General features: G+C 28.7%; 1 protein-coding gene across 3 annotated transcripts; it reads left to right on the top strand.

The window, feature by feature from the left end:
- The first annotated feature begins 1,256 nt into the window (after nucleotides 1-1,256).
- Nucleotides 1,257-26,011, top strand: LOC145183183 (pecanex-like protein 1). 3 transcript variants are annotated; one of them, XM_090083747.1, is made up of 30 exons: nucleotides 1,257-1,786; nucleotides 1,876-2,320; nucleotides 8,146-9,045; nucleotides 9,692-9,797; nucleotides 11,173-11,415; nucleotides 12,196-12,349; nucleotides 12,447-12,479; nucleotides 12,770-12,938; nucleotides 13,103-13,213; nucleotides 13,341-13,432; nucleotides 15,654-15,769; nucleotides 16,540-16,636; nucleotides 16,891-16,983; nucleotides 17,186-17,336; nucleotides 17,463-17,598; nucleotides 17,722-17,899; nucleotides 18,002-18,110; nucleotides 18,219-18,348; nucleotides 21,711-21,769; nucleotides 21,854-22,069; nucleotides 22,163-22,222; nucleotides 22,351-22,544; nucleotides 22,646-22,879; nucleotides 22,989-23,098; nucleotides 23,260-23,413; nucleotides 23,540-23,691; nucleotides 23,856-23,934; nucleotides 24,050-24,290; nucleotides 24,385-24,531; nucleotides 24,896-26,011. In XM_090083747.1, the coding sequence occupies exons 1-30, from the start codon at nucleotides 1,634-1,636 to the stop codon at nucleotides 25,312-25,314; spliced, it is 5,481 nt and encodes a 1,826-aa protein (XP_089939873.1). In that variant the 5' UTR covers nucleotides 1,257-1,633; the 3' UTR covers nucleotides 25,315-26,011. The 3 variants fall into 3 exon arrangements, with proteins under 3 accessions (XP_089939873.1, XP_089939874.1, XP_089939875.1); XM_090083748.1 differs by having other exon boundaries at nucleotides 24,852-26,011; XM_090083749.1 differs by lacking the exons at nucleotides 1,257-1,786; nucleotides 1,876-2,320 and adding an exon at nucleotides 4,807-4,830.
- The last annotated feature ends 998 nt before the right edge of the window (nucleotides 26,012-27,009 follow it).

Raw genomic sequence — 27,009 nt, 5'->3', positions numbered from 1 at the left:
ATTTACTTTTGCGAGATATTTAAAAGGAAAACTGATTAATAAATTGGAAAACTAGGGTAAAGAAAATATGGAAAAATATTTTCAAAATATATATTGATACCATTAAATTTTTTAATTGCAAGCAAAACACTTTTTAAAACTCTGAAAAACCAACAATATAAAACCGATTTAAAAAAAAAGACAACTTAAATTGCGTACTATTCGATGTAGAATTTGATAGTGATTATTTATCTGAAAAAAAAAGTCAAAAATTAGCAATACTTCGTAAGATATCTTAAAAACAGTACTTTTCTGCAAAATGAAACATTTCCAAAATTCCGAACAGATTTTGGAATGCGCTTAATGCACTAACAATAGTATTTTAACGACATTAACTTAGAAACTAATAAACGCTTTTAACCTTTTTTTTTTAATTTCTAAACGTCTTTAAACGTCTTCTAAATGTCAAAGTTTTAAAAAAATGAAGGAAAAAAGCTTTTAGAACTTAAAAAACCTCGAAAACGGTCTTAGAAATATGACAAAACGACAAAGATGTCTACTAATCAAAATATTGAGTGTCTTTCTGCCGCCAGCTATAATCCCTACCATATCAATCGTCTTTGGATTTCCTGCGGAAGCCTTTGGAAAGAATCTACAAGCAGCAAATGTGTTGCATGTGAAAAGTGTTCTAACTGGTCGTGTATTCCTTGTATTATCAGTTTTCACGAAACAATTGAATTCGTATACAAGGAGTGTGAATAACTTTTATTAGTTTTAATTTTTGTAGCTTGACGTTTTAAAACAATATTTTTTGAATACATCAATTTTTTTCATTATAGTTTTTTAAAAATTATCAAATCTGTACGGTACAGCTAGGGTTGCCACCTCTAAATGAACAAGTATTCATTTGGAGATGAACCATAGCTGTACTGTACAGATTTGATAATTTAAAGATAATAGACAAATACAGATATATTGCTGCGATACTACTTAATAAAAACTAACTGCGATACTATTTAATGACGAAGAATAATGGCATGGTTATAATAATGGAAGGTTATAAAGTATTAATTTTCAGTGAGCAAAATTACAATGAACAATGCTTCAGTCTTTGAATTACTGCCATTTTAAAATACTACTGCATAAAGGATAAAACTGCATTGCTATATGATTAAAAAGCACTACAAGCTTCCTATTTGATTAATGGAAATCTACTATATCAGTAATCATTCGAATTTTTTTTTTCCACTATTTTTTGTGTTTTCTAGTAATGGAATATAGTTTTTTTCTTAGCCTTCGATAATAACAAGCGCATCGAATCCCGGTTGTTACTCGAACGTAAATTTGTGTCCAACCGAACTATAGAAAATAAAATACGGATGCAATACAAATGAAACATACATTCCTTCATCAATAACAATTGTATGTTGTACAAACTCAATTTTTAGAAACTAATGTTGGGTTAAGTTACTTTAGTGTAACTTGTTGTTAAAAACTTCAAAAACTTACTTTTGGTAAAGTCTGAAGTGAAGATGCCAATACCTAATTAACTTCCAATTCTGTTTATGACGCTAAAGTATTAACGCAGTATGCTATCTTTATACTCTACCAGTTTTCTACAGTGTTATTTATCTCATTAAATCATCAATAAAGAATGGGTTCTCAAACATTAGAGATCCTTCGTCAAGGTTTCTGGGCATCTCTAACTGGGGGTTGGTTTTTTGATCCACATCAAGATATCTTCTGTAATACTTTCCATATGTATTTATGGCTAATATTGCTGCTTACTCCATTTGTTTTGTATTTGGTATGTAATCTATTACTCTGGATGTTATTATCAGTATGTATAATCTTATGTAAATAAACATGCATTTTAAAGCTATATATTCTTTTTAGACTTCAGAATCTGCATCACTGCCAATGGTCTTATATTCTATGATTATATGTTTAGTGTTTATCTTGATAAAAGTTATAAATTACAAGTTACATATTCTATTTGATGGTGAAGAATTGCTTGATAATAGAAGTAAGTTAACAGAAAAACTTGACAGAAGTGGTGAAAATATTGAGCTTGATATATTTTCAACTGGAGAAACAAATCAGCAAAAAACTGAAGTTGAACCCAATATTGATATTTCTTTGAAAAAAGAGATTGAAGATGCATTAGGACATAACACTAATGATAGCAAAGATTTCAAACAAATATCTTCACTTTCTTTGCATGATAGTGTATCACATACAATAGTAGATAATGCTCCAGAAATTATTGTTGATTTGCACCTGCCAAAAGTGCCTGAAAATACTATTTGCACAAAAGTTGAAGATAATCCCACAAAAAATGGTAACTTTTCCCTTAACTATAAAATAAGTACTTTTAATTGATTTTTAAAAATAAGATCAACAATCAAATATTAAATTCAACCACAAATCATCTTTTTAATTCAAAAAGTTTGGAATGAGAAAATCTAAAATCAAAAATATAAATTCATGGATCATTTTTTTAGCATGATGATTTATTAGCATATGTATTTTATATCTGTTATGTTTTATATAAGTTTGCTTTAATTGTGGAGTGTTGATTAAACGACATACACTACCGTGCAAAAGTCTCCGCTCATGTGTAACATTTGCAAGGAACAGTAAATGCAATACATTTTAGGATGATTTTAAATATATAAAAAGAAAAAAATGTTAATATAAAAAGTTGATGAGGCCAAATCATAATTTTGCATACTTTTTCCTTTTCTTTTTGTTTCAAATAATTTTGTTTACCTTTGTTTTGTTGAGTTCTGCTGCTAAAAACATGGCAGAAATTTTTCTATATGAATAACCTTTTTCACGTAAAATACATATAAAGTTCTTCAGTATTCTTTATTAAATTTAAAACTGCACAAAAGTTTTAACCAAAATATTTTTTGTAAGCTTAGGTTTGACAGTAGCATGATACTTTCCGGCATGGTAAGGATGTTTTCAGTAATTTTAATTGGTTGCTTTTAATAGACTTATGTTTATATTTATACTTGAAAATGGCATTAGTGTGCGCATTTAATGTCTTGAATTTAAAGAATTTGAGAAATGGTGAAAGTAAAGAAAGAATATTGTGAAGAACTTCGTGGCAAAATATGTATTTTACGTGAAGAAGGTTATTCATATAGAAAAATTGCTTCCAGGTTAAAAATATCCGAATCAGGTGTGAGATATGCTCTACAACGATTGCATGATATTGGTTCCAACAGTGACAGATCACGTTCTGGAAGACCAAGAGTTACATCACGGCAAGAAGATACGTTTATTGTTGTGTCCAGCAAAAGAAATAGAAAAATTCCAGCCACAATTATAACAGCAGAACTCAACAAAACAAGGGTAAAGCCAGTATCAACTGATACTGTAAAAAGAAGACTAAGATCAGTCAACTTAATTGGACGCATTGCTGCACGTAAACCTTTGTTGAGGGCAGTAAATAAGAAGAAAAGATTGGAATGGGCAAAAATGCATAAAAATTGGGGATTAGAAGATTGGAAGAAAGTTCTATGGACAGACGAGAGTAGGTTCGAACTTTTTGGTACCCGACGTTGCGTGCATGTTAGGCGTTTACCTAATGAAAGAGTGCTTCCTCAATGTATACAAAGTACTGTAAAACATGGAGGTGGTAATATTATGCTTTGGGGATGTTTTGGCAATGGGTTAACTGGAGATTTAGTTAAAATCACATCTACCATGGATAAACACATGTACCATAATATTTTGGTTAAGCACGCGATTCCATCTGGTATTCGTATAATTGGGAAAGGATTCATCATGCAGCAGGACAACGATCCAAAACATGCATCTGGATTATGCAAAAATTATTTGAAACTAAAAGAAAGGGGAAAAGTTTGCAAAATTATGACTTGGCCTCCTCAATCACCAGATCTATCACCCATCGAAAAGTTGTGGGATGAACTGGATCGGAAGATCAGAGAAACAGGTGAAACATCTTTTATTAATCAGCAAATGCTATGAGAACGTTTGCAAAAAGCTTGGAATGAGATAACAGCAGAAACCATGAATAAATTATTAGCCCGAATGCCAAGATTATGTGCTGCTGTTATACGCTCCAAGGGGTCTCATATTGATGAAAATAAAATTTAACATTTACAACTTTGTATATTAACATTTTCTTGATTTTATATATTTAAAATCATCCTAAAATGTATTGTATTTACTGTCTAATTCATTGTTTAATAAACAATTAAAAATAAACGCAATTTTCTTGCAAACTTTTGTTACTTTATTGAAATATTACAAATGAGCTGAGACTTTTGCACGGTAGTGTATAAATCTTTAATAATTTTTGGATAAACACATTTTGCACTTTGCTAAAAAGCTTAGACTTTCACTATAGACTAATGGAAATGCATGATATATTCTATTCTACTGTTACATGTATACATGTTTGTATATATGTTTGTATATACATATGTATATATGTATATATATATGCATGTATGTATGTATGTATGTATGTATGTATGTATGTATGTATGTATGTATGTATGTATGTATGTATGTATGTATGTATGTATGTATGTATGTATGTATGTATGTATGTGTGTGTGTATGTATGTATGTATGTATGTATGTATGTATGTATGTATGTATGTATGTATGTATATATGTATGTTTGTATGTATGTTTATATGTATGTTTGTATGTATGTATGCATGTATGTATGTATGTATATATGCATATCTATATAATATATATATTATATATATATATATATATATATATATATATATATATATATATATATATATATATATATATATATACATATTAGGGTGGTCTATACAGCAAAAATGAATCACGGTAGGAATTAATTTAGTTGAGTTCTCTTTAAATTAAAAATGTTTTATGTAAAAATTTTTAGGGTTGAAAATTATTTAGAGGTTTCACATGAGCATTAAGTTTTAATTATGTTTATTAACAAAATTAAACAAGATAATTGAGAAATTTGAAATATTTTACCATAATTATCAGCTCCTCAAGAAAAGTCATGTTCAAAGATCCTTAGTATGAATTGCTTAAGAAAATGTTTTCAAAGAAGCTCTGAAAAATCTGTTAGATGTTGCTAGTACATATTCCCTGTTATCACAAATGAAGTTTTCTCCTTGAACAAAGGGAACCAGAAAGAAGGAGTAATGGGATCAATTAACAAGATCCATGCAACCAAATAAGCTTAATCTGAACATAGAAAAATCTTAAAACGAACACAAATGTTTTTGATAGAAATGTAGTGTATATGCTCAAAAAAGCATCAAAAGTAAAAGTAGGGCCCAGCCGAGCAAATATGGCACTTGAACAGCAAAAGTAACTCCAAAAAGATTATAGAGAGCTACTGAAGATTTTTAATTTAATTTAAGAAAATTTTTTCTTATGGATTTTCTCTCAACATGAATCTATTTTCAGGCCTACAGACAAATGCACAGACTATCAAGACCAGGAGAGCAGGGTCTCCGTTATGTATGTATTCACTGTCAAAGTTCAATTGAAGCTTTGGATGAAAGCTTCATTTCCTACGTTTGCACCAGGAAATGATCTCTGACTTTTCAAGATCTTGTAGGATTATTACAACAAGAAAATCGAAACTACAGCATTCAAATTGTATAGTCATCTATGGTACCTGCCTAAGAAGTCAATAGCCTTGGTTTTTATTGACCATGAATTAACAGATGACAAAGAGACAAATGATAGTCTTACTTAACAAATTTAGAAATGAAGAGCCATCTAAATGTTCACAGAGGATTACGGTACCAACAAGCGCTTGGCTGACTTTATCTCCATGAACATGTGACATTTCATTCAAAAACTAAAACTGAATCAGAAGACCCTAGCACATGGAGGGATAAACTAGGATATCAGTTAGTTAACAAAGTATTGAAGTCACTAATGATAGTGCAGGGTGTAGAAGTGGTTCTTTTTATATAATCAGCTTATGACACATGATGACGGTCAGCTATAGTTCTTCTTGCTGTATCTGAGTATAAGTGCGCCTTCTTTGATTGTAAAAAGAACACACAAATAACTGGATAACAATAATTGAATACTGTTATTTATAATAACAAAAATGATAATTTAGTAATATTTTATATATAATACTGTTATTTTTGACATAAAGAAAAAATCTTTAACTCTAAAATATTCTAAAAATAAGATTGAGTCCATCTTTTTAGGTAATAATGATGTAGTAGGAAATAGGAAAACTTTATTCATGTGCAACCTTTAAATGTAAATTAATCCCTAAAACATTTTATGTAATGATTTCTTATTACAAAAGAACCTGTTAAGAAAGTTTCTATTTTCACTACCCTAACACATATATATATATATATATATATATATATATATATATATATATATATATATATATATATTAGGGTTATTATTTTTTTGTGACCTTATATTCCTAGGTCATAGATTGATAAACATTTGTTCAAAACTCATTAATATGATTTCTTTGTTAAAAAAGTTCATGCACAAACCAAAAATTAAATTTTACCCTATTTATGCCTATGTATAAAGATTTTAAAAATTTTATAATTAAACCTTTTTAATTCTAATTTTTTGTAAATGGAGAGTACTAATGTTTTTTTTAAGCATTTAACAGTTTACTGTTACAGCGTCACACACTAAATTACCAAATAAGTATAAGGCTACAACCATAAATATCAATTCTATAAGAACATAAAGCTACTGCATGGAATGAAAAAGAATTTGAAGTATTTTATCCAAATAAAACATAGTACACAATTCTTATGTTGTGTTAGACAAATCATAATCTAAGCTCAAAGTTTTCTTTCTTTTTATAGACGTCAAATCGAGAACAGCTGTTATGTCTTTGAAAACAGCATTTGCTTTTCCATCTGGAAGATCTAGTGTTTATAACTGAAGTTCTCTTTATTCAATCTTCAACACTAACAACTCAATATTCTTGGTGATTTATACATTTACCATCAAAATGCAGTGACCAGTTTTCAAAATGTAATGTTCTCTTCATTTCTTCTTTAAGTTTAAATGCTTCTTGTAATAGTAGATCTGAATATGCCAGATTGTGAAGGTGTTTGAATGTCGATCCCATCTTCGAAATAAGTATCAACAAATGGTTGCTGCTTTTCTGATCAACAACTTTGAAGATGTTACTAATTTGGTTGCAGTTTTGGATTGTTGTACTTTTTATTAGTACTTATAGACTGTTCTTTAGACTCTTGATATTCTGTCTTAGTCTCTGATTCAGAAGTTGATGTTGCTGCTGCTGTTGTTACAATAGGCTTCAAGGACAATTTTCTTCTTTTTGATGGATGAATAGTTATAGAACATGCAGCTTTCCCAGTTGTATATCTGACCTCTCTTTTGCTTTCTATCTGAAGATTATACAACCTTTTGTCCTCATTACAGAGCCATTCACCATCTTTTTTTGTGATATCAAAAACTTCATTTGATTAATCATATTTTCCTTGTTTTACACATTTATTATAGGTCTTCAGCACTTTCATCCAGATCCAATTTTGTGTTTACAATTTGAATTGATAAATTTGGAAAATTTTATTTTATTTTGCCATAAGCTTTTTACTTTTTTTTCAATTTGCTTTATGCATTTGTGTTTACCTTTGTTGAATTCCCCCAGGAACAGATAAAAATAAACAATTTGGACTTTGAATGGTATTCTGCTGTTAATGATTTTTCAAGGATGCAGAAAGCCATACATATACCACTTGCAACTACTTGTATACCATCTTAGAAAAATACTGTTGTGCACAATGATATATATTAACTAGATGGTTGGCAAAAAGTTTGCTTCACTGTGGAAGTGCGAGTTAGATATCTAGTTAATGTATATCATTGGTTGTGCATGACTTTTTTAAAAGCAAAAGCGGAATAAAACCCATATTCATTATCTTTGAACGTTTGACACAGGAAGTTAATCATTTTACAAAAAGTTAAAAAGCTCTAACCCTAATATATATATATATATATATATATATATATATATATATATATATATATATATATATATATATATATATATATATATATATATAGATATATAGATACACCCACAAACAATAATATAGCTTTATTTTAGTAATTTGTTGTTAATGCATTTTTTTGCTGTTACTTTTTCAGGGTCAGAATTTCTGTTTTCAAATAGCATAAAGTCTGAAGCAGAAGACAATGAGCCATCTCAATCAACATCAGTTCAATTGCCAAAAGAATGCATTGTTATCCAAAAAAATTCAGCAAATAACTCTATTCAACTTGATAATTTGTCAATGAGAAAGCTACTATCATTAAGTACAGATAGTGTTGTAGGAAGTAGTGGTAGTTCATCATGGGGTTGCAGCAGTGTTTGTTCAAGTGTTGTGGAAGTAGAAGAGTTACCTTTGAAATTTTTTGAGTCTGAAATGGAAAGAAATAAGTCCCCAGTATCAGTAAATGAAATAGAAGTTAAGTCTGAGAATACTCTACCATCTCTACTGTTAAAGAATGTTGAAGCAGATCCATCAAATGATAAAACAGTTTCAATGCCTGCATTGGAGGTAAAGGAAGAGTTAGGTATCTCTAATAATTGGCGAATCAAAGGCTGCAATGGGTATGCTGAAAGTGTACGCTCAAAAACAACTCAAGGACTATGGTTTTCTTTACCTGAAATAGAAAATTCTTCTATTGAAAACATCAGTTTATCAAATTGTGATGCAGCAGAGCTTAAATCTGACAAGTTTTCATCTCAAGCTGAAGATAGTAATAACTCTAGTCATGTTATAAAATCAGAAAAAAAAATGCCTGAGACTGAATCTGGAACTGATGGAGAATCAATTGATAAATTCCAGTCTCTCCCTAGAAGGCAAATACAAAGAGTTGGGGCTTTCCGTAACTCAAGGTTATATCCCCAATTAATTTCTCAAGTCCCTGATACCTCAGCAAGTAATTCAGAGGAAGTAGATAATAGTCGAAGAGAAAAATATGTTGCCATGTCTCATGAAGATACCTCAAGTGGTGCAGTTCATTGCTTTAGAGATGAATTTGGTACAAAAGTTATTTTTTTAAATATTTTTTAAATTATTTTCTCATTAAAAGCATTTTTCATTCATTTTAACAATTCCATTACAAAAAATAAACACTTTTGTCTACTAGTTTATAAAAAATTCTTTAAAGCTGATTTGCAAAAAGGTAAGCTTTAAAGAAAATTAGCTTCTTTTGCTGTAATACTTTACAATTTCTGTACACTTCATGTTTTTCTGTGAGAATTTATGTTTTAATGTGATCTTTCATTTAATGAAATACAACAATAGAGGTAAATGAACATATATTTTTGTTCTTGTATTTCATTACTAAATGAAATACAACAACAAAAGGAATAGTTTCATTTGTGCTGGTTTTAATTTAAAAATGAATTTAACTTGAAATTTATTTATGACCAAGTTAAAGTTTATGTAAAGGTTAATTTAAGGCTAAAACCCTTTTTAAATAAATGTAAAGCAGATTTGATTAAAAATAGCATCTAAAGAATAATTTTTTTCTCTACATAGTATTTTTAATCAGTTGAAAAAATGTTAGTAATATATAATTGCAGATCATGTAATGGCTCATTATATCATCTGCAATTAAAATGTTAGTTACAATTGAATATTGTTGATTATTTTATAAAGTCTTATTTCTTTCTATATTTTAGGACAATGGTATTCTTATACATTTGGAGATGACACTACAAATGGTGGGTTGCAGGAAGTTTTTTCAACAGAACTCTTACCAGCTGATGGACCATCTTCAACTATAAGGTATTAGCATTGTCTGTTTATTTACTGCTTATATTTTTTAACAAACATTTGGCCAGTTCTGTTCAACATGCAAATCATACATGTCCATCGAACTATGCTTAATTCTTAACAAATAAGCTGTGGAGCAGTAGTTCCCAGCAGTTTTTCAGAAATTTTTTAAAATTTCGATTTTTTCTCAATACTTTGTCACTTTTGGATATTGGCCACCCATTTTTATCCAGAAATTTGATAATAAAGACTGACTCACCTTCTTCCTCACCTTTTACCTTAGGGAAATTATAAACAATGTTTTTATAATTAATAAATATTTTTGGATTGTAATTACCTTTGTTTTTGTTTTTTTTATTAGTAAGATTATTTAATTAGATAACAAGCATAGTTCATTTTATCATTTTATACAATCCACTGATCTAAATTCATTGTAAATGATTTCATTTTTTTCATGCAAAGCATTATTGTGACATCATTACCCTGCATATTTGCAAGTTCACAGCATTAAATGTTTCAAATCACCTAAATAAGCTAAAGTAAAGTGGTCACAAATAGATTGTCTTGAAATATTTCTTTTAACATCAAAATAAACTTACATGTTTTAATTTGAAGACTTTTTGTTTTTCCCTTTGACTGTCATCTTACAGCTATATGTTGTAATAAGTTTTTATGGTCAGTAAAAGTTTTGTATCATAAGAGTAATCTATAATTTAGAGCCGATAATGGCTTGCTCTTACTGTTAAGTATTTGGTGATTAGATTAAAACAAAAGATGTTGGTGTTTCAGTTGAAAGCAGAACAATAAGTTTTGATATTTTCTGATATTTTATTTTACTTTTAACTATATTTATGGATATAATGATATCTGTCAATAATCTTGTAGCAGTTCTGGCATGTTTTTTATTGACAAAGTTTGACTTTGCAACATTCAATTTATATCATATAAATAGGGATTTAATCACTGAGTTTTAGTCAAACATTGAAGAAACTCCATCAGTACAACCACCATGTAAATTTTCTTATTTAATGTGAGTCCTCAAGAAATGATTTTTTTTCCCTTAAAGACATATTGAGCAGTAGTTCTTGTTTTTAAATCTTCACAAAATGAAAATTCTTTTTTAATGCTGTGGAAAGATTGGGAACCACTGCTGTAGAGGAACTTGTAGTTTAGTCTGGAGTGCAAAATTTACATCAAAGTAGTAGAATCAGATTTGCAAAATATATTATGTTTTGTGTAATTTTTTCAATGATTAATTTAATTTTATAAGTTAAATTAGTTCTGTTTACATAGCATTTACACAAATCATCTATTTCAGTGGTAAAATGTTATGTGTTTGACACAAAATATAACAACAACTTTCTTCTAAGTGTTACTTTTTAAATAGAGCTTCAATAAGTAGCAATCCTTCACCAACAGTTGAAATTGCAGAAGAAAGTGTTATTAATGCACTTCCTGATGTAGCATCCTCATGGAGTGGTTTTCGTTCACAGCTTCGTTCAGGCTTTCCTAATCTAAAAGTAGACATTGAAGAACCATCAATAAATAAATACTACATGCTTCCTGTATTTGGACATTATTCATTGAAAGTTTCTTTTGACCGTCTAAAGCTCCTCGCAATATTTGACAGGTAATCAATATTTTTTCATCGATTAAATTGGTAACCATTAAAATTGGTTTCTAGTAAAATTTGTAATTAAAGCTGGTAAATGTTAATGATAGTAATAGTAATAATAATGATGATAATAATAATAATGATAATAATAATAATAATAATAATAATAATAATAATAATAATAATAATAATAATAATAATAATAATAATAATAATAATAATAATAATAATAATAATAATAATAATAATAATAATAATAATAATAATAATAATAATAATAATAATAATAATAATAATGATAATGATAATGATAATAATAATAATAATAATAATAATAATAATAATAATAATAATAATAATAATAATAATAATAATAATAATAATAATAATAATAATAATAATAATAATAATGATAATAATAATAATGATAATGATAATGATAATGATAAAAATAACAATAACAATAACAATAACAATAATAATAATACTAATACTAATACTAATAATAATAATAATAATAATAATAATGATAGTAATAATAATAATAAATGATAATAATAAATGATTATAATATTATTATTAATAATAATAATCATAACTAAAAAGCATCATTTTAGTTAAGAGGGTTTAAAAAGAATACTCAAAAATTTAAAGTTTTGCTTTATATACAACTAAAAATACAATACTTTGATTCAGTGACTTTCATAGCATCCTAACATATACTATATATTAATATATATTATCAATTAATGTCTCCCATAAAGTTGTATATTTATTTTTTACAATAAAATTTAGAAATAAGAACATAATGCAAATAGTTCTCTCTGTGTTCCTTGCTACACTTGTGGCTGCTCTTGGTTACCTTCTTATTTCAAGAAACTACTTCTATGACTTTTGGCTTTTTGTTATCTGTTTTGTGATTGCAAAATGTCAATTTTCTCTTCTGAAGGTAAATTAAGGTGTAAATAGTACAATAAAAATAATAAATTTTTCATATATGAGTGTTTTAATGCAAAAGTTTTAAAATAAACTTTATGACTTTTTAGAGTGTTCAACCAGACTCTGCATCACCTGTTCATGTAAGTTTTATGTAATAACTAATCCTGGTTTCTTTTATCACCTCCAAATTTTAGTTTAAATAACATTTGAACCAATAAGTTTAAGTAAATTTTTAATAGTTTTTTTTTTCTCATGATGTTATGGGGTCATAGTATTACTATGTCAGACTGTATAAGTTCAAATGTTTTACAGTTAAAAGATAAATTTCTTCTTTTACATTTGAATGAACTAAGTTAAAGAAAGTTTAGAATTTATTTACAAATATTTTTAATCAAAATTATAATTTAAGAGTTTTTTGATTATATTTAAGGGTCACAATGCTGCAATTGCTTTTAATCGTGCAATCTACTTTTGTCTTGTTGCTGTTCTGATTGTTGTGATTGATCAAGCCTCATTAAATAGTCCAACTTCAATAAGTTTATACAATGTACCATTATATTCAAAATCAACATTGGAGTTTGCTCGTGATTTATTAATTGGTATGTTTGTTATTGTAATTTAAAATGCTTTAGTTTTGTGGCATTTTAAATTATAGCATTTCTGTAAAGTCTCCACAATGCAGAAAAATCCCCAATAATATTTTTTTTTTTTGGTGTCAAAAAAAATTGATTTAAAGGGGATTAAATTTCTTTTTTTTTTCTAGGTTTTCTGTTAGCATTTCCATTAGTTTTCTTGCTGGGTTTGCTTCCTCAGTTCAGCACATTTATAATGCATATTTTGGAGCAGCTCGAAATACATGTTTTTGGTGGCAGTGGTAAATATTGTTTTTTATTCTGCAATATTTCAACATATAGTTATTTATAATTTGTTTGTTCTGGTTTTATGCTAATGAATCATAAAGTTAATTATTTTGAAGTTTTTAATTTTGAAATTTTTTTTAGCTCTTACAAGCTTGCAAGCATCCATCTTTTCTTTCTGCAGAAATATTTTTTTTACTGTTGCTCTCTCATGCTTTTGTTACTTTCCCTTAAAGGTTTGTTTATGCAAGCAATGTTTTTTACATTTTTCTTTTTTCAAGTTGTTTTTTATTCAAAAAGACATTCTGAGTTACCATGTGTTAGACTCTCACCATGTGTTTTTAAATGCTCACTTGTAAGTTTTAAAACATGCTTTTTTTTTTTTGTTGATTTACTCAATTAATCTTTGTTTTCTATTGTTTGTGAAAATAGATTACAACATTAGCCCACCTTCTAATGGAGCTTTCATCTGTAAGCTCCAGTTTTCTATATCCCCTATCTTTTGAATTAAAGCAACATCTTCCTTAGAAACAAAGCTATTAGAACCCCATATAACTAAATTTTGCACAAAAGCTGTATTGTGTGTTTTTTTTTATTGATTATTAATTTAAAGTTAATAATGCACCCAGAAAAAATGAGTTTGATCATATTAAGTAGCTGTTTAATACAATTCATAAAAATAACACAGGCCAACAAAAAAAAAAGCGTTTGTAAAATCTTTTTAAACCAATTCACCATTTAAACCAATTCACCTAATGTATTTTTGGATGTTGAAACTTTTTTATTAACCACAGTTCTCATATAATATGACATTAATTGTATATTACAAAAACGAGAAAGTTTTAAAAAAATTGGGCTTAAAAAAGCAATTTTCAAATTGTTTCATTAAGCCCAACTTTAGATGTAACAGTGGTAGAAGTATCTTTTTTGGGTTTACTAAAGTGTCATGCAAAATGTTCTTTTTGCCATTTGTCAACATTTTTTTTACAGGCTATTGTTTTTTGGACCAATCATGATCCCTTGCTTTGCTGTCCCACTCACTTAAAAAGCATGGAAACTATGTAAATTCTTTTTTTTGACCAAGGTACATGGATACAAATTTTAAATTTCCACATAGCATTAAATCATGAGCTGTATTGTTAACTTTCTATAAAACTGTGTTAGGATTTTTGTAAGCTTTCTTCATATGGACAGATTAAGCAATAGGCTTATTGAAGCATAAGTATTTTCATTGCATAACAATATCTTTTCAAAATATAATTTCAAGACTCTTTGATGGAACTTTAGAATTCATATTTGAATTCATAATAACATAACAATTATATAGTGGCTACAGTTCAACCACATTAATTGTTTCTGTATCTTTTTGTTCAGTAATGCACATGCTCCATTTAATTATCCTGTACTCTCTTAAGTCCCATTAGACTTTCAATATCATGGCAGTAAACCAAATCCTCTTCCTTCTCAGAAAATTGAGCAAACTGTTGATCTCTTGTTCTATAATGGTAAATAGGTGTTCCAGTTTCCAAGAAATGTTTTCCTTTCATTCTAGAACCAATCATTTTGCTTTTTCAACAGTCAAACCCACACCTCTAATTAAGTCATTCAATATTTAAAAAGATTAAAACCACATAACTGTGGTTTTAAATTTTTTGGAGAATATTGAAACTCAGTACTTGGTTTGCTTTCACTAAATTCAGAAATCCATGTTTTACATGCTTATCAGTTGAAGTAAAGTTAGGATAGACTTTTCCTTATTTTTTCGGAGATAAGTCCAGAAACATAAATGCTATAAAATTAACAATTGTTTGAATGATTTTTTTAAATTTCTCCACACCATGGGTAATACAAGTTTAAAAGTTTTCTACTCTTTCTTATGCCATTTCTACTCTTTCGTTTATCTTGATTACCAGATTCTACACCAAAATATGTAGAGTATACTTTATTCACAAAGTCAGTAATGTTCCTTTGATGTTCTTTAACTACAAAGTCACTACATATATAACAAAAAGTGTTAAGAGAACATAATTAAGCATACTTATAGCATGAATTAAAATCACATAGGTTAAACACTGCAGTACGAGGTTATGCTAACTGGAAGAAAACAAACAGTTATGCCATTTACCAGAGTTTCCAACCTAATAGCAATTGGTTTTATTACCAACCTTAAAGTATTTGTAATTTACTGCCAACCTAACAATATTTAAATGATTAAAAATATTTTTTTAAATTTTAATAAGATATATTTTTTTAAATATTAAATTATGAGAAATTGGTGCTACTTCCTTAATTCTTTTTGTGGAAATTGCACAAAATTATTGAAAAAATTTTTTCATTGTTGGCCTGTGTAACATAATAAAGTTTAAGAAACCTTGGAAAACTTTTATTTTGTATCAATTATTTAGTATAACTTTCTTTTGAAACTTAAGCATGAATTTAATGATTCTTATAAATTAGTTTACACCAGAAGGTACACCACGAGGTCAAAATGTTTTGTTTTCTATTTTTGCTGGACTTCTTGTAGCTGTATCGTACCATTTGAGTCGATCAACCAGTAATCCTGATATTTTATTGTAAGATTTATAGTTTATTAATTAAATATTTATATTATTTTTTGAGATCACTGTATGATTTTTCAGTCAATAAAAAATATTTTTCTCAGTTTTAGTTAATCAAAAAATATTCATAGAAACAATAGATATTCAATATCTTGTAGGATTTTCTTTTTCACTTCTTGAACTACCAATCAAAGCCACCAAATTAAGAATCTCTTTGATTTTGTTTAAGGATGTGTTTGTAGACATAGGTGTGTTTTCCCATTGAAATCTAGCTTTTCTACAGCATAAGTAGTCATACAGCATTATACTTACTCATTATCACAGAACCCTCTCTAAATTTAATGTTTGAGGGGGTTCTGTGATAGTTTAAGGCTGTATGACTTCTTATTCTGTTAATGTTTTTAATTCAAGCTTGAATTCTATTGATATTGGGTTCAACCTTATTACCTTTATTGCAATTTTTATGTTTCATTCTTTGAGTATAGTTTCTTTTGGTTGTGATATTTTTGAGGATATTTACCTAAAACCAGTAAATTTAAGTGCAAATACAATTAATGCAAGTTACCTTTGACAAGGTTTGTAGCTGTTAGTTACAGTTAACTGTTATTAATATGTCATCTATTTGGTGTATAGTGTATAAAAAAACAGGATGTTATAAAATGTCATTTGGCTGAAGAATTCTTTTTATTTAGAAAATAAGAAAAAATATTAAAACTGGGCAAAAACTTTTTTACTGACTGTATGTTGTAAGTGTTAAAAAGCCAAAATTATATATTGTTTTGTAGAAAACTCTTGAAAAAAATTCTTTTGTGCAAAGATAAATCAAGCAACTCTACCCTTGATATTAATGATCCTCTTCCGGAAAAATTGCTGCAGACAGTGGTAAACATTCTTTCTGACATACAACTAAATGATTGACTAAAGAGATTGCTTTGAGTTAAATGTTAGTGTAAAACTCTCAATGTAATTAAAAATAAACACAATTTTTGTCAAATGAATTTAATTATCTTTAACAAATTAATTTGTTACTCAATTGATGTTTTTGATAAAACATTATTAAACTTTTTTATCTAAATAAAAAATTCATTTTGTTATTAATTATATTGTTATCATAAATGATTTTAATTATTTTTTAGAAAATGCGTCTTATTCATGATTCAGTTGCTTGTTTGTTAATAATATTTGTTGTTTTTGCTGTCCATCTAAGTACTATGTTTACATCACTTGAAGTAAGCTGCATAACTTTTCTTATTTGTCAGACATTATTTGCATTGTCAATATTTAAGTAATGTTAACTATTTTGTTAATGTTAATTGTTAATTATCAACAACTATTTTAAAATATTGCATAAGTTAAATCTAATGACATCATTTTGAAAATTAATTAAGAGTGTAAAGTATTACATTTTGTAATGACTAATTTTGTTAACAGCCATCGCTTAATCACTTTTTGTACACTATAACTGGAGCACTGGGTTTTCTGTTGCATTATTTACTGCCACAATTGCGTAAACAATTACCGTGGCTTTTGTTATCATCACCAGTTTTAAAGTCTTATGAATACAATTTATTTGAGTGTCAAGGTAATTCTTTTATATTTTTATTTTTTCATACAAAGTTTATTTTTTTTGTATATTTTTTTGTAATTATCCTTTACTGTGTCTGCATTATTCTGAAAAATGTGATCACTATAAATTATAAACTTTTAGAACATTCAAGAATAATGTGGTTTGAAAAAGTTTATGTTTGGTTTGTGATTGCTGAAAAAAATATTCTCTATCCATTAATATGCATGAGTACAATGACAATATTTGCTGATAAAATTGTTTTGAAATTTCACCCAATGTGAGGAATAGTTTTGATGTTAATTAAAGCAATGTTATTTTAAGGAGTTTTCTATCATATTTTTTTCAGTGTTCTCATCTAAATGCCCTGGATATTATGAATATTGTTTGTTTTTTTGTATAGACTTGCATCTGCAATTATAACTATAACCAGTATGAAACTTCTTCGGTCAGCGTTCTGCAACACTGTCCATCAATATGTCATTTTGATATGGACGGTTTTATTTTTTGAACATGACTATCATGGCTACTCTGAAACATTTTTAATTGATTACTTTATAATGGCTATTTTTGTGGAAAAGGTTGGTTTCATACTCTGAGGAAAGCTGTACAACTTCTAAATTTTTTTTTCTGTTTAAACTTTTTTTTTTTAGTACCTTTTACATAAGTTTAAATGTTTTTAGATGTTGGAGTTATACATGAAGTTTAAGTTTATTCTGACTTATACAGCACCATGGCAGATAGCTTGGGGCTCAGCATTCCATGCCTTTGCACAGCCTTTTAGTGTACCACGTATCTTTTTAAAGATTTTTTTTTAAAATTATTTTTTTGATTTGATGCTTCAGTAAGAAAAATGATTTTTCCTGTGTTATTATTTCCTTTAACTTTAAAAAACTTCAGATTGTGGTATGCTCTTTGTGCAAAGTATCGTTTCAACATTTTTCTCAGCTCCCCTTAATCCTTTTCTTGGAAGTGCCATTTTTATTACATCATACATGCGACCTATTAAATTTTGGGAAAAAGACTATAAGTAAGATTTTTTATTTAGTGATAACATAACTAAGAGGATATTTTGTTATATGTATTTCTTGATATTTTGTTTCTGCATTAATTGCAATAATTTAGTGTGAGGAGAGGGGGCAGGGAAGAGCTTTTTATTTATTCTTTAATATCTTTTTCACTTTCAATATGATTTACTTGTTTATACTGTTATGTGTGTGGCTTTTATGTATTAGTTTAAAAGTTAAAGATGTAAATGCATCATATTTTTTTTACACCTAGCCTTACACTTTGAGACAGGCTTGGACTCAGAATTCTTTTCGGAGTTGCTCTTGAACTTGCAATCGGGCTCAGCTTGGGCTTAGTCTGATTGTAGCTCGGCTTGGGCTTAGCACCATTCTTATTACATCATTGACGCCCAACTTGCACCCAAATTGCACCCAAAAAATCTGAATGTGTCATCCTAGTCTCATAGGGATGGTGTCATTGCATGCCGATGTTTTATTTTCTTATATAAAAGTAATCATTATATTTTAATATTGTAACTGTATATACACACATCATGAGTTAGACTTCCTAAAACAGCTTGTTTGGTCATACTAATTTTTCCATTTCATTTATAAAGGCAAATTATAACAAATGTTTGAAATTTCTTTTATTAGGATAACTAAAGTTATCATTCTTTTGATTGTTAGTGTGTGACCATTTGTAGTTCATTTCAGTTTTAGCATTGCCATCTATGAATAACTTTCTACTAAGACCTTTTTTACTTAAGTTAGATGGCTGTAGTTGGTAAACTGATCCAGTTCTGGCATTTCACTTTTATCTATGGGGCTGAGTGCTTTAATTGAAATTATTTTGAAATTCTTTTTCTCAGCAATTAGTATCTTTTTCAACCGATTCCATTTTCTTTCATATTTGGATACTTTAAGGATGGGGACTTGTTTTGATTAGTATGGGTTTTTGAACTAACTTTTAAATTTCATTGATAGAATTACTACTTTGGGACCTTTGTTTACAATAATATTGTATCATGAGCATCTTTAGTAGGTTTTATGTGGTGTAGATTTGTTAAAATAATTTGTTTTCAATAATATTGTATCATGAGATTTAGTAGGTTTTATGTGATTTGTTAAAATAATTTTACTTGTTGAGAATGTCTTTCCAAGAAACTCTGCAGTTGGAATATTAGTAAGTGAATGGATTGTACAAGTTATTTTACATGGATGGAGATGGACTGGTGTCAGCTGACACTACTGTATCTTTGCCTTTGTTTGTAACTTGGTCTTTATAGTAACTACTTACTTGTCATTATCATTAACATCAGTTTTATGAAAATCAGTTTTATCAGACTCTTTTTGTGTTTCTATGAAAATTGTAATTTGTAAAAATTTAGCTGGTTGGCATTAAAGGAATCTTTGTGAGAGGTTAGGATTTATTACTTAACTTTGTTTCATGTATTAACCCTTTCAGCCCTGGTGACCTGGACTGCCATACATATAAGTTATGAATATTTTCCAGTGACCTGCACAGTGGTGCATGTAAAAAACTCAATGTTAATGCTTTACGCTTGTGCTGCAAAGTACTGTTCTGAGTTAACTAGGAACTAGATGTGAATTAAGCAAAAATAAAAATAAAAAACATCTTTAGCACTTTTCCTTCTAGAAATATAGAGTTTTAAAAAAATGTCTTGCACCAGTGGTTTTGGGAAGAAAAAAAATTATAAAAATATTAATGAGGTTTTAGGTATTGTTTTAAAAAGTGGTTCTGAAATTAATCTAGGAGAATCTGATTCTAGTATGGGTGAAGATTCAGAATGGAAGTATGAATTGGTGCCACCATCAACAATGCCTTCTGACTCATCTGAAGTTAATGATGATGGTCTTCCTGTTGATAATGATAATGTTGATAATGTAGATAATGAAATGGAATATGTGTGAAATGATGTCATGAAAGATTCATCCTTTACTCAAATAAATAATGCTTATTTTTTCAGACTAACTTATTTATTTATGATCGAGAGTGAATGTTAAACTGAAAGTACAGAAAGTGAAGAATATGATGAACCCTAGGAGAAGTATTCTGCAGAACTGATTATATTGGTAATCATGTTGGCAATAGCAGTAGTAAATCCTACAAATGGTACAAAAAGCTTGCCTTTAGACTTATGATACAAATTAAATGCACACAAAGTATTTCAAAAGTTAACTAAATCAAAAATGACTTTCCTAGAGTTTATACATAAAAAAATTACAGTGTTGACATCTTCTTGTTCGTTGCAGCTAGTTTGTGAATGCATTGCTGATGATACTGCTCAACATTTAACTGGTCAACATTTCTCATCACTCAAGCAACCCTTACTTAACGCAAAAGACCAATATCCCAACAAAAGATGTGGGGTTTGTTATGCATATGGAATTTGTATTAAAAGTGGTACTTCAGTAAAGACAGTTTTTGTTTGTAAATTTTGTGTTTTTGCCCAAGTCCAATCTTCACCCGAACTCTTGTTTTGAAATGTATTATGTAAAACTGAACTATGTTGAAGTATAAAGTTTCTTTATTCATTTTTACTAAGAAATTACTTATTATGTTTAAATTTTACATGGTATTTATTCTGTGTTTCATTCTTACGGTATTAAAATTTGAATAAGCATTTTTTTGACAATTACAATAAAAGTTAAATATTTTTAGTTCTTGTTGAGATTTTCTAACAATATATTCAAGGAAAATCTAACATTTCTTAAAAAAAAGATAGGAATTCTTAAATTTCTTCCATTAAATTTTGTAAAACTTGTTTTTCTTTTCAGTCATCTTCTAACAAATTTTTACTTTTTAAAATTTTATCTTACTTTTTTATATTTCTCTTTCAAAATCTATTTCATAATTACTCCTTAAAATTATTATTAAATTTGTCTTTAAATTTCTTTTAAAATAATTTTCTATTTCTTTATATTATTTTTAATTTATAATTTATTGGTACCTGAAAATTATGACAAGTCTTTAAATAAAGCTAAAAATTAAAAACAAACTATTAGTATAAAATCAAAAAAATTTTCTCATTGACTTTTTCCTTATCTTCTTGATTGCAAACTTTAGCTGTACTTCAATCTTTTCTGTAAACCTTTAGCTCAACAAAACCTCCTTTTAAACTATTTCTTCTAAACTCTTCTCCTCCTATGAATATCTTACTCCTAAATCTTTTTTCTTTTAGTTCAATATTCATTTTTTTAAACATATTTTTGTCTATTGGTTAAAAATTATGGGTGGTTAAACAGATATCATTTGTATTTTTTTCTTTTTTTTTTAAATCTAACTTTTTTTAGAATATTAATATACTTTCCACTTTTGTGATGTATAAAGTGTTCATTTGTTTTATTACTGTTCCATTTTTAGCACAAAGAGAGTAGACCACTCAAACACTAGACTTTCTACGCATATTGACAGCAATCCAGGTAGTTAAGTTATTTCCAGAGGTAAAATCGCTGTTTTCTTGAAATAAACTCTAACTTATGTTTTTACAACTATTTCACTATTAGGAGCAGATGACAATAACTTGAATTCAATTTTCTATGAGCATTTGACTAGATCTCTTCAAAATAGCTTATGTGGGGATCTTCTTCTTGGCAGATGGGGAAAGTTTTCAAGTGGAGATTGTTTCATAATGGCATCTTACAATCTTAATGCTCTAGTGCATATCATAGAAGTTGGAAATGGTTTTGTCACTTTTCAGTTACGAGGATTGGAATTCAGAGGTTTTTTAAGACTTATTTAGTTAAAACTGTTTTATGATGCCAGGTATTTATTTAGATAAACTGTTTTATGATGCCAGGTATTTTATGATTTAGGAACTTATTGCCAACAAAGAGAAGTAGAAGCAATTACTGAAGATGTTGATGATGATAAAGGTGGGTCTATTTTATTTCCCCTTTCTTGCCTAAAGTCACAAAATGTGAAAAAATTGGTTGAGCTCTCATTTCCTTATTCTATATTTGAAATTGAAAAATGAAAAGCTCTTAAGTATTCATGCATTTAGGTTTCTGTTGCTTTCAACCTGGTCATGCTGCTAACATGCTTTCATTAAACTCATCTTTTTCTCAACATTGGTTGGCATGGGAAGTGACACAAAGCAAATACATTGTAGAGGGTTACAGTGTAAATGATAACACTGCCAGCACAATGTTTCAGTTGTTTGATTTAAGAAAAGTTTTTGTTACTTATTATGTGATGGTAAGTTTGGCTGCATTATTATGTGATGGTAGGTTTGGCTGCATTGGAAGATTTTTGATAGTATTGATTTGAAATTGTGGAGTTCCAATTTCTCTTTTTAGTCTTTAGTTTTTTATTGCGTTCGTAATAAAAAACTTAAGTCATGGCTATCAGATGCATCATTGATGGGACAGCTAAATGATCTGAGAGGAATGGATTTTGTAGATCTAGATGCGATTTTTCGACCAGTTACTGATAAGGACTATGATTTAGCAAGTGGTGGCATTACTCGTGAAAGATTTTTACAGAATTATCATGAATGGATTAAATGCTGCAATGAAAAGCGTGCTGAGCATGTGGGTCAATTTAATTAATATGGCTTTAAAAAGGATTTTTGCTCTCTGTTTTTTTACTTTTAATTCAAACTATTGATAATGTGCTTTTTTTAATTTATAATTTTTTTAGAAAGTTGATGATGATGGTGCGGAAAGTAACTTGGTGACACTGTGTTTTGCCTTGAGTTTGCTAGGACGACGTCTTCTCTCAACTGCTTCAAACAATCAATGGAATGCATCGTAGGTTTCTTCTATGATCTGTAGTTATTTTGAAAAGATAATTGTTTGTTAAAATTTTACAATTTTCTATATAAATGTAAAATTACAGAAAAGAAAGTTACATTTATTAGTTGCCTCTTTAAAAATAGTAGTTAAGACTAAATTTTAAAATTGATTTTCAGGTTAAAGTCATTTTTGCATGGTCTTCATTCTTTGTTTAAAGGTGATTTTCGTGTCACAGCAACAAAAGACGAATGGATCTTTTCAGATCCTGATTTAGCACTCTTGCGATCAGTTGTTGCTCCGGCAGTGAGGATGGCTTTAAAACTTCATCAGGTGTGTAGGTTCATGTTGTAGTATTTCTAAAACGTGTGGATTTTGTTAACAAAAAACTTACTACTTATATTGTTTGATTTATTAAGTTATCATAGTGATGACTATATTTGTAAACCGACCGTGTAGGATCACTTTACATGCATAGACGAATACGAGAATGACAGGATTATGTACGATACCATAAGTCAGCATGAAGAAAACTTTGTAATATGTCACGAAGGGAATCCAGAATGGAGACAAGCAGTCCTGCATAACAGAGCCAACTTGTTGGCTTTGAGGTAACATTTTTTATGATTGAAATATTATTTATGATTAATGAAACAATTTATACCAACCTTAGTTCCAAGTTTTTTTTATTTAATGCTGCAATCTCATATATAATATGTAAGTTTACTTTGAAACAGCGTTGGAGTTTCGAACGAATGTTTAATTTGTAATTTAGATATGTGATGGACGATGGTACAGATGATTACAAAATAATTATGCTCGTCAAAAGATGTTTGAACTTTCGAGTTATTAAGGTTGCCGACAATCAACGTTTATACCTTAATAAGTGAATTCTTTTGGTGATTTTGTGATACGTTCATTGAATCATAAAAAAAAGTTTTTAAGTAGTTCCATTAAAATCTTATTTAGGTTAATAAAGAATGTGTGAGAGGACTTTGGGCAGGTCAACTGCAGGAACTTATATTCTTACGCAATCGCAACCCAGAGAGAGGTTCGATACAAAATGCTAAGCAAGCGCTTCGCAATATGATAAACTCGTCTTGTGATCAGCCAATTGGATATCCGATATATGTCTCACCTTTAACCACTTCCTATGCGGATACAAATCCTTTTTTCAGAAAAGTTTCCTTCGGAAATCTGAACGCAAAAAGTACTTTTTTTTTTTTTAAGTTTTTATTAAAATTTCTTACTTTTAATGTTTTTGTTATAAAATTTTAAAATTTGTGTTCGTTATTCCTTTACAGCCATACGCAATTTTTTTGGACGAATATATCGAGGCATAGTAGATCAATATGCTGGGCACTGCCGCGGAAGTGCCAATAGAGAATCTGAAATAGAAATGACTTTTCAAGACCAAAGTGCAAAAGCATCGACATCAAGAATGGTTAAAGGTTCGTTATCGTCCTTTCGTTGCTTTTTACATTTTTGTTGGTTTTGAGTCATTTGAGTCAAAAAACATTGGTTGTTTACGTTTTGTTGGTTGGTTTTACATTTTGTTGTATGTTGTCAATTGATTCTCTAAAAGTTTAGTTGAAAATATTTCTACTGAGCGACTATTGGTCAACTATTAATCTATTGTTAACTACTTGAAACAATTCACAAAATGGTTTGCCATACCTTAGGTTTATAGTTAATGTGTATATTCAGACATTTATTGTATATTATTTATATGTGCTATTTGCTATATATATAACTATGGTATTTTTCTTAGCAACCTTACTATGAAATTGAAAGCACCTCGTTTTATTTTTGCAGCTGGCCAATCAAGTAGATTAAATCATCGAGCAAATAGTTACACGTCCATACCGACTTCCTCCAATGAAAGTAGAAGCGGTTCAACGACGGGAGATTTTCGCTTAAATCCGGTAGAAGGAAAGGCACGCCTTATAGATATAACATGTGTTACTGCTGCTCTTAGCAGCAAAGCAAAGCGTGATTTACTTTGGCCAAATACACAATGGATGTTGGATATCAATCGTTGGGATGGATGGTATCCCCATAAAAATATGATAGGCGATATTTTGTATCATTGGGATCCGAATTCTGACGATCCTGAGAGACGCTGTAATATAAACAAGAAAATTTATTTATTACGTATTGATGATTACATCGTTCCTGTTACTGAAGATGGTATCGTTCTATTAAACGACGATCTGACTGAAATAAAGTGTTGAATACTTTTCTTTTAAACTCTTTTACAAGGGAAAAGATGTTCTGTAACTTTTTAATGGGAATCCGCTCTTCAAACGTGGTAGTGTTTGAAATTGTGTTGAGTTTACAGCAAAATGTGTAATTGAAATTTTCCTTCCTTTAGCATCTCGTTCAAAATCCGACTTCTAATGATTTCTTGTCAATTTGTTTATCGAGTTATATCTATGCTTCACTTAAAAAGAAATTCATTTAGTCAAAATAGAAAAAACTCGTTTTTAAAGAGTGTATTGATATTTAGATAAAAGATTTTATCTTTTTTTACAAACTTCATCTGTCATGTATGAGGAAAGAAAATACATCTTGATTTACGCTGAAAAGAAAACAACCTTCCTAGAAACATTTTTCATGTCTTTAAAAAAGTGCTCTTTGCCGGAATTTGTAAACGTGAAATTTGTTTTGGTATTTGTTATCATAGCTGCAGTGTTTTTTTAACATGAATGCCTAATTATAACTTAGTAAAATAATAAAAATTTACTGTCCTTGTCAAGGAAAAAGACTATAATGGTCTCTGATGGAAGATTGCATTAAAAAATATACGTTTCAATGTAAATGAGGACACTTCTTTTTAAAAAAAGACCTTTGTGTTTATTTTTAAAATCTGTGAATTAGCGATATTTAGTTATATGAAATAAGTTGAATTATCAAGTTCCGTTTTCCACATAATTATGTTGAATTTCGTATCCTAAAGTGCTTTAGTCATGTGACTGGAAGTACTTTTTGCTTTAAAATCCTAGTTTTATAAATGGTTACTCGGTCACGAACGGAATAAAAATATTTAAAAGAAAATTTATTATTATACAAGGAATAAACAAATTTCACCTTCCAAAAAAAAACTCATATTATAGATTTCAAATCTTCTTTATGCCCGACTTTTTTATAGGTTTTTTAAAACTGAAATAAATGTTTTTGAAATCCTTCTGACAACAGACACCCTTTAAAACGAGTCAGGTTATTTTGAAGTTAAATAAGACAGTACTTTGTAGAATTGCTTATAATAAGATGTTACATAATGTATTGGTACTATAAACCACATAAATCATATATGGCTTAAGCACTGTTTTGAAATGTATAGCAGTCTATAGGTGCACAAATAATACATTGCTAATATTCAATCCGTTTTTCTCCTTATGCAGCCTGACTCCGCGAGCAACTTCAACAATGTACTAAAACTACATAGAATGTCAGAACTTAACTGCTTTATGTACCAGTTGATTACTAGTTACGACAAGTTTATAATTTTATGTTAAGTCTTGTGAAAATTGTATCAAGGTCAGAAACACGAAAAATCAAGTTTTGTTTGGTTTTCTTACTTTTCTTCTACTCTAATATTTTGTGTCCTCTAATAATGCTGTTATGACACTCTTTGATGCTGCTAGAATTCACAAATTTTTTGGACTTCTGGATCCTGTATAAAGCTTAGTTTTAGCTGTGCAGTAGTGTTTTTGCAATCACTACGTTACGATTCCCTAGAAATTATCAACCGGGTTGATATCTGGGGAGTTGCCAGGTCTTTTAAGTGTGGTTATGTTGTTGTCCGCCATGAATTTATTGACTTATCGGAATGCATGGCAAAAAAAAAAATATTCTATTCCCATTCGGGCAGGGGTTACAGCAGTTTAGCAGGTTCCTCCGCACTGTACTCGAGCATACATGTTTAT

This window comes from Hydra viridissima, unplaced genomic scaffold, assembly GCF_058129835.1.
Source record: "Hydra viridissima isolate aposymbiotic clone 2 unplaced genomic scaffold, HvirCarnegie_v1 scaffold_4, whole genome shotgun sequence".
Classification (NCBI taxonomy): Eukaryota; Metazoa; Cnidaria; class Hydrozoa; order Anthoathecata; family Hydridae; genus Hydra; species Hydra viridissima.
This window is presented reverse-complemented; position numbering and strand designations above follow the sequence as displayed.

Coding starts and splice junctions, on each gene's coding strand:
- LOC145183183 (XM_090083747.1), top strand. CDS start 1,634: ATGGGTTCTCAAACATTAGAGATCCTTCGTCAAGGTTTCTGGGCATCT. Junction 12,350..12,446: donor GTCAATTTTCTCTTCTGAAG/GTAAATTAAGGT, acceptor ATGACTTTTTAG/AGTGTTCAACCAGACTCTGC. Junction 12,480..12,769: donor ACTCTGCATCACCTGTTCAT/GTAAGTTTTATG, acceptor ATTATATTTAAG/GGTCACAATGCTGCAATTGC.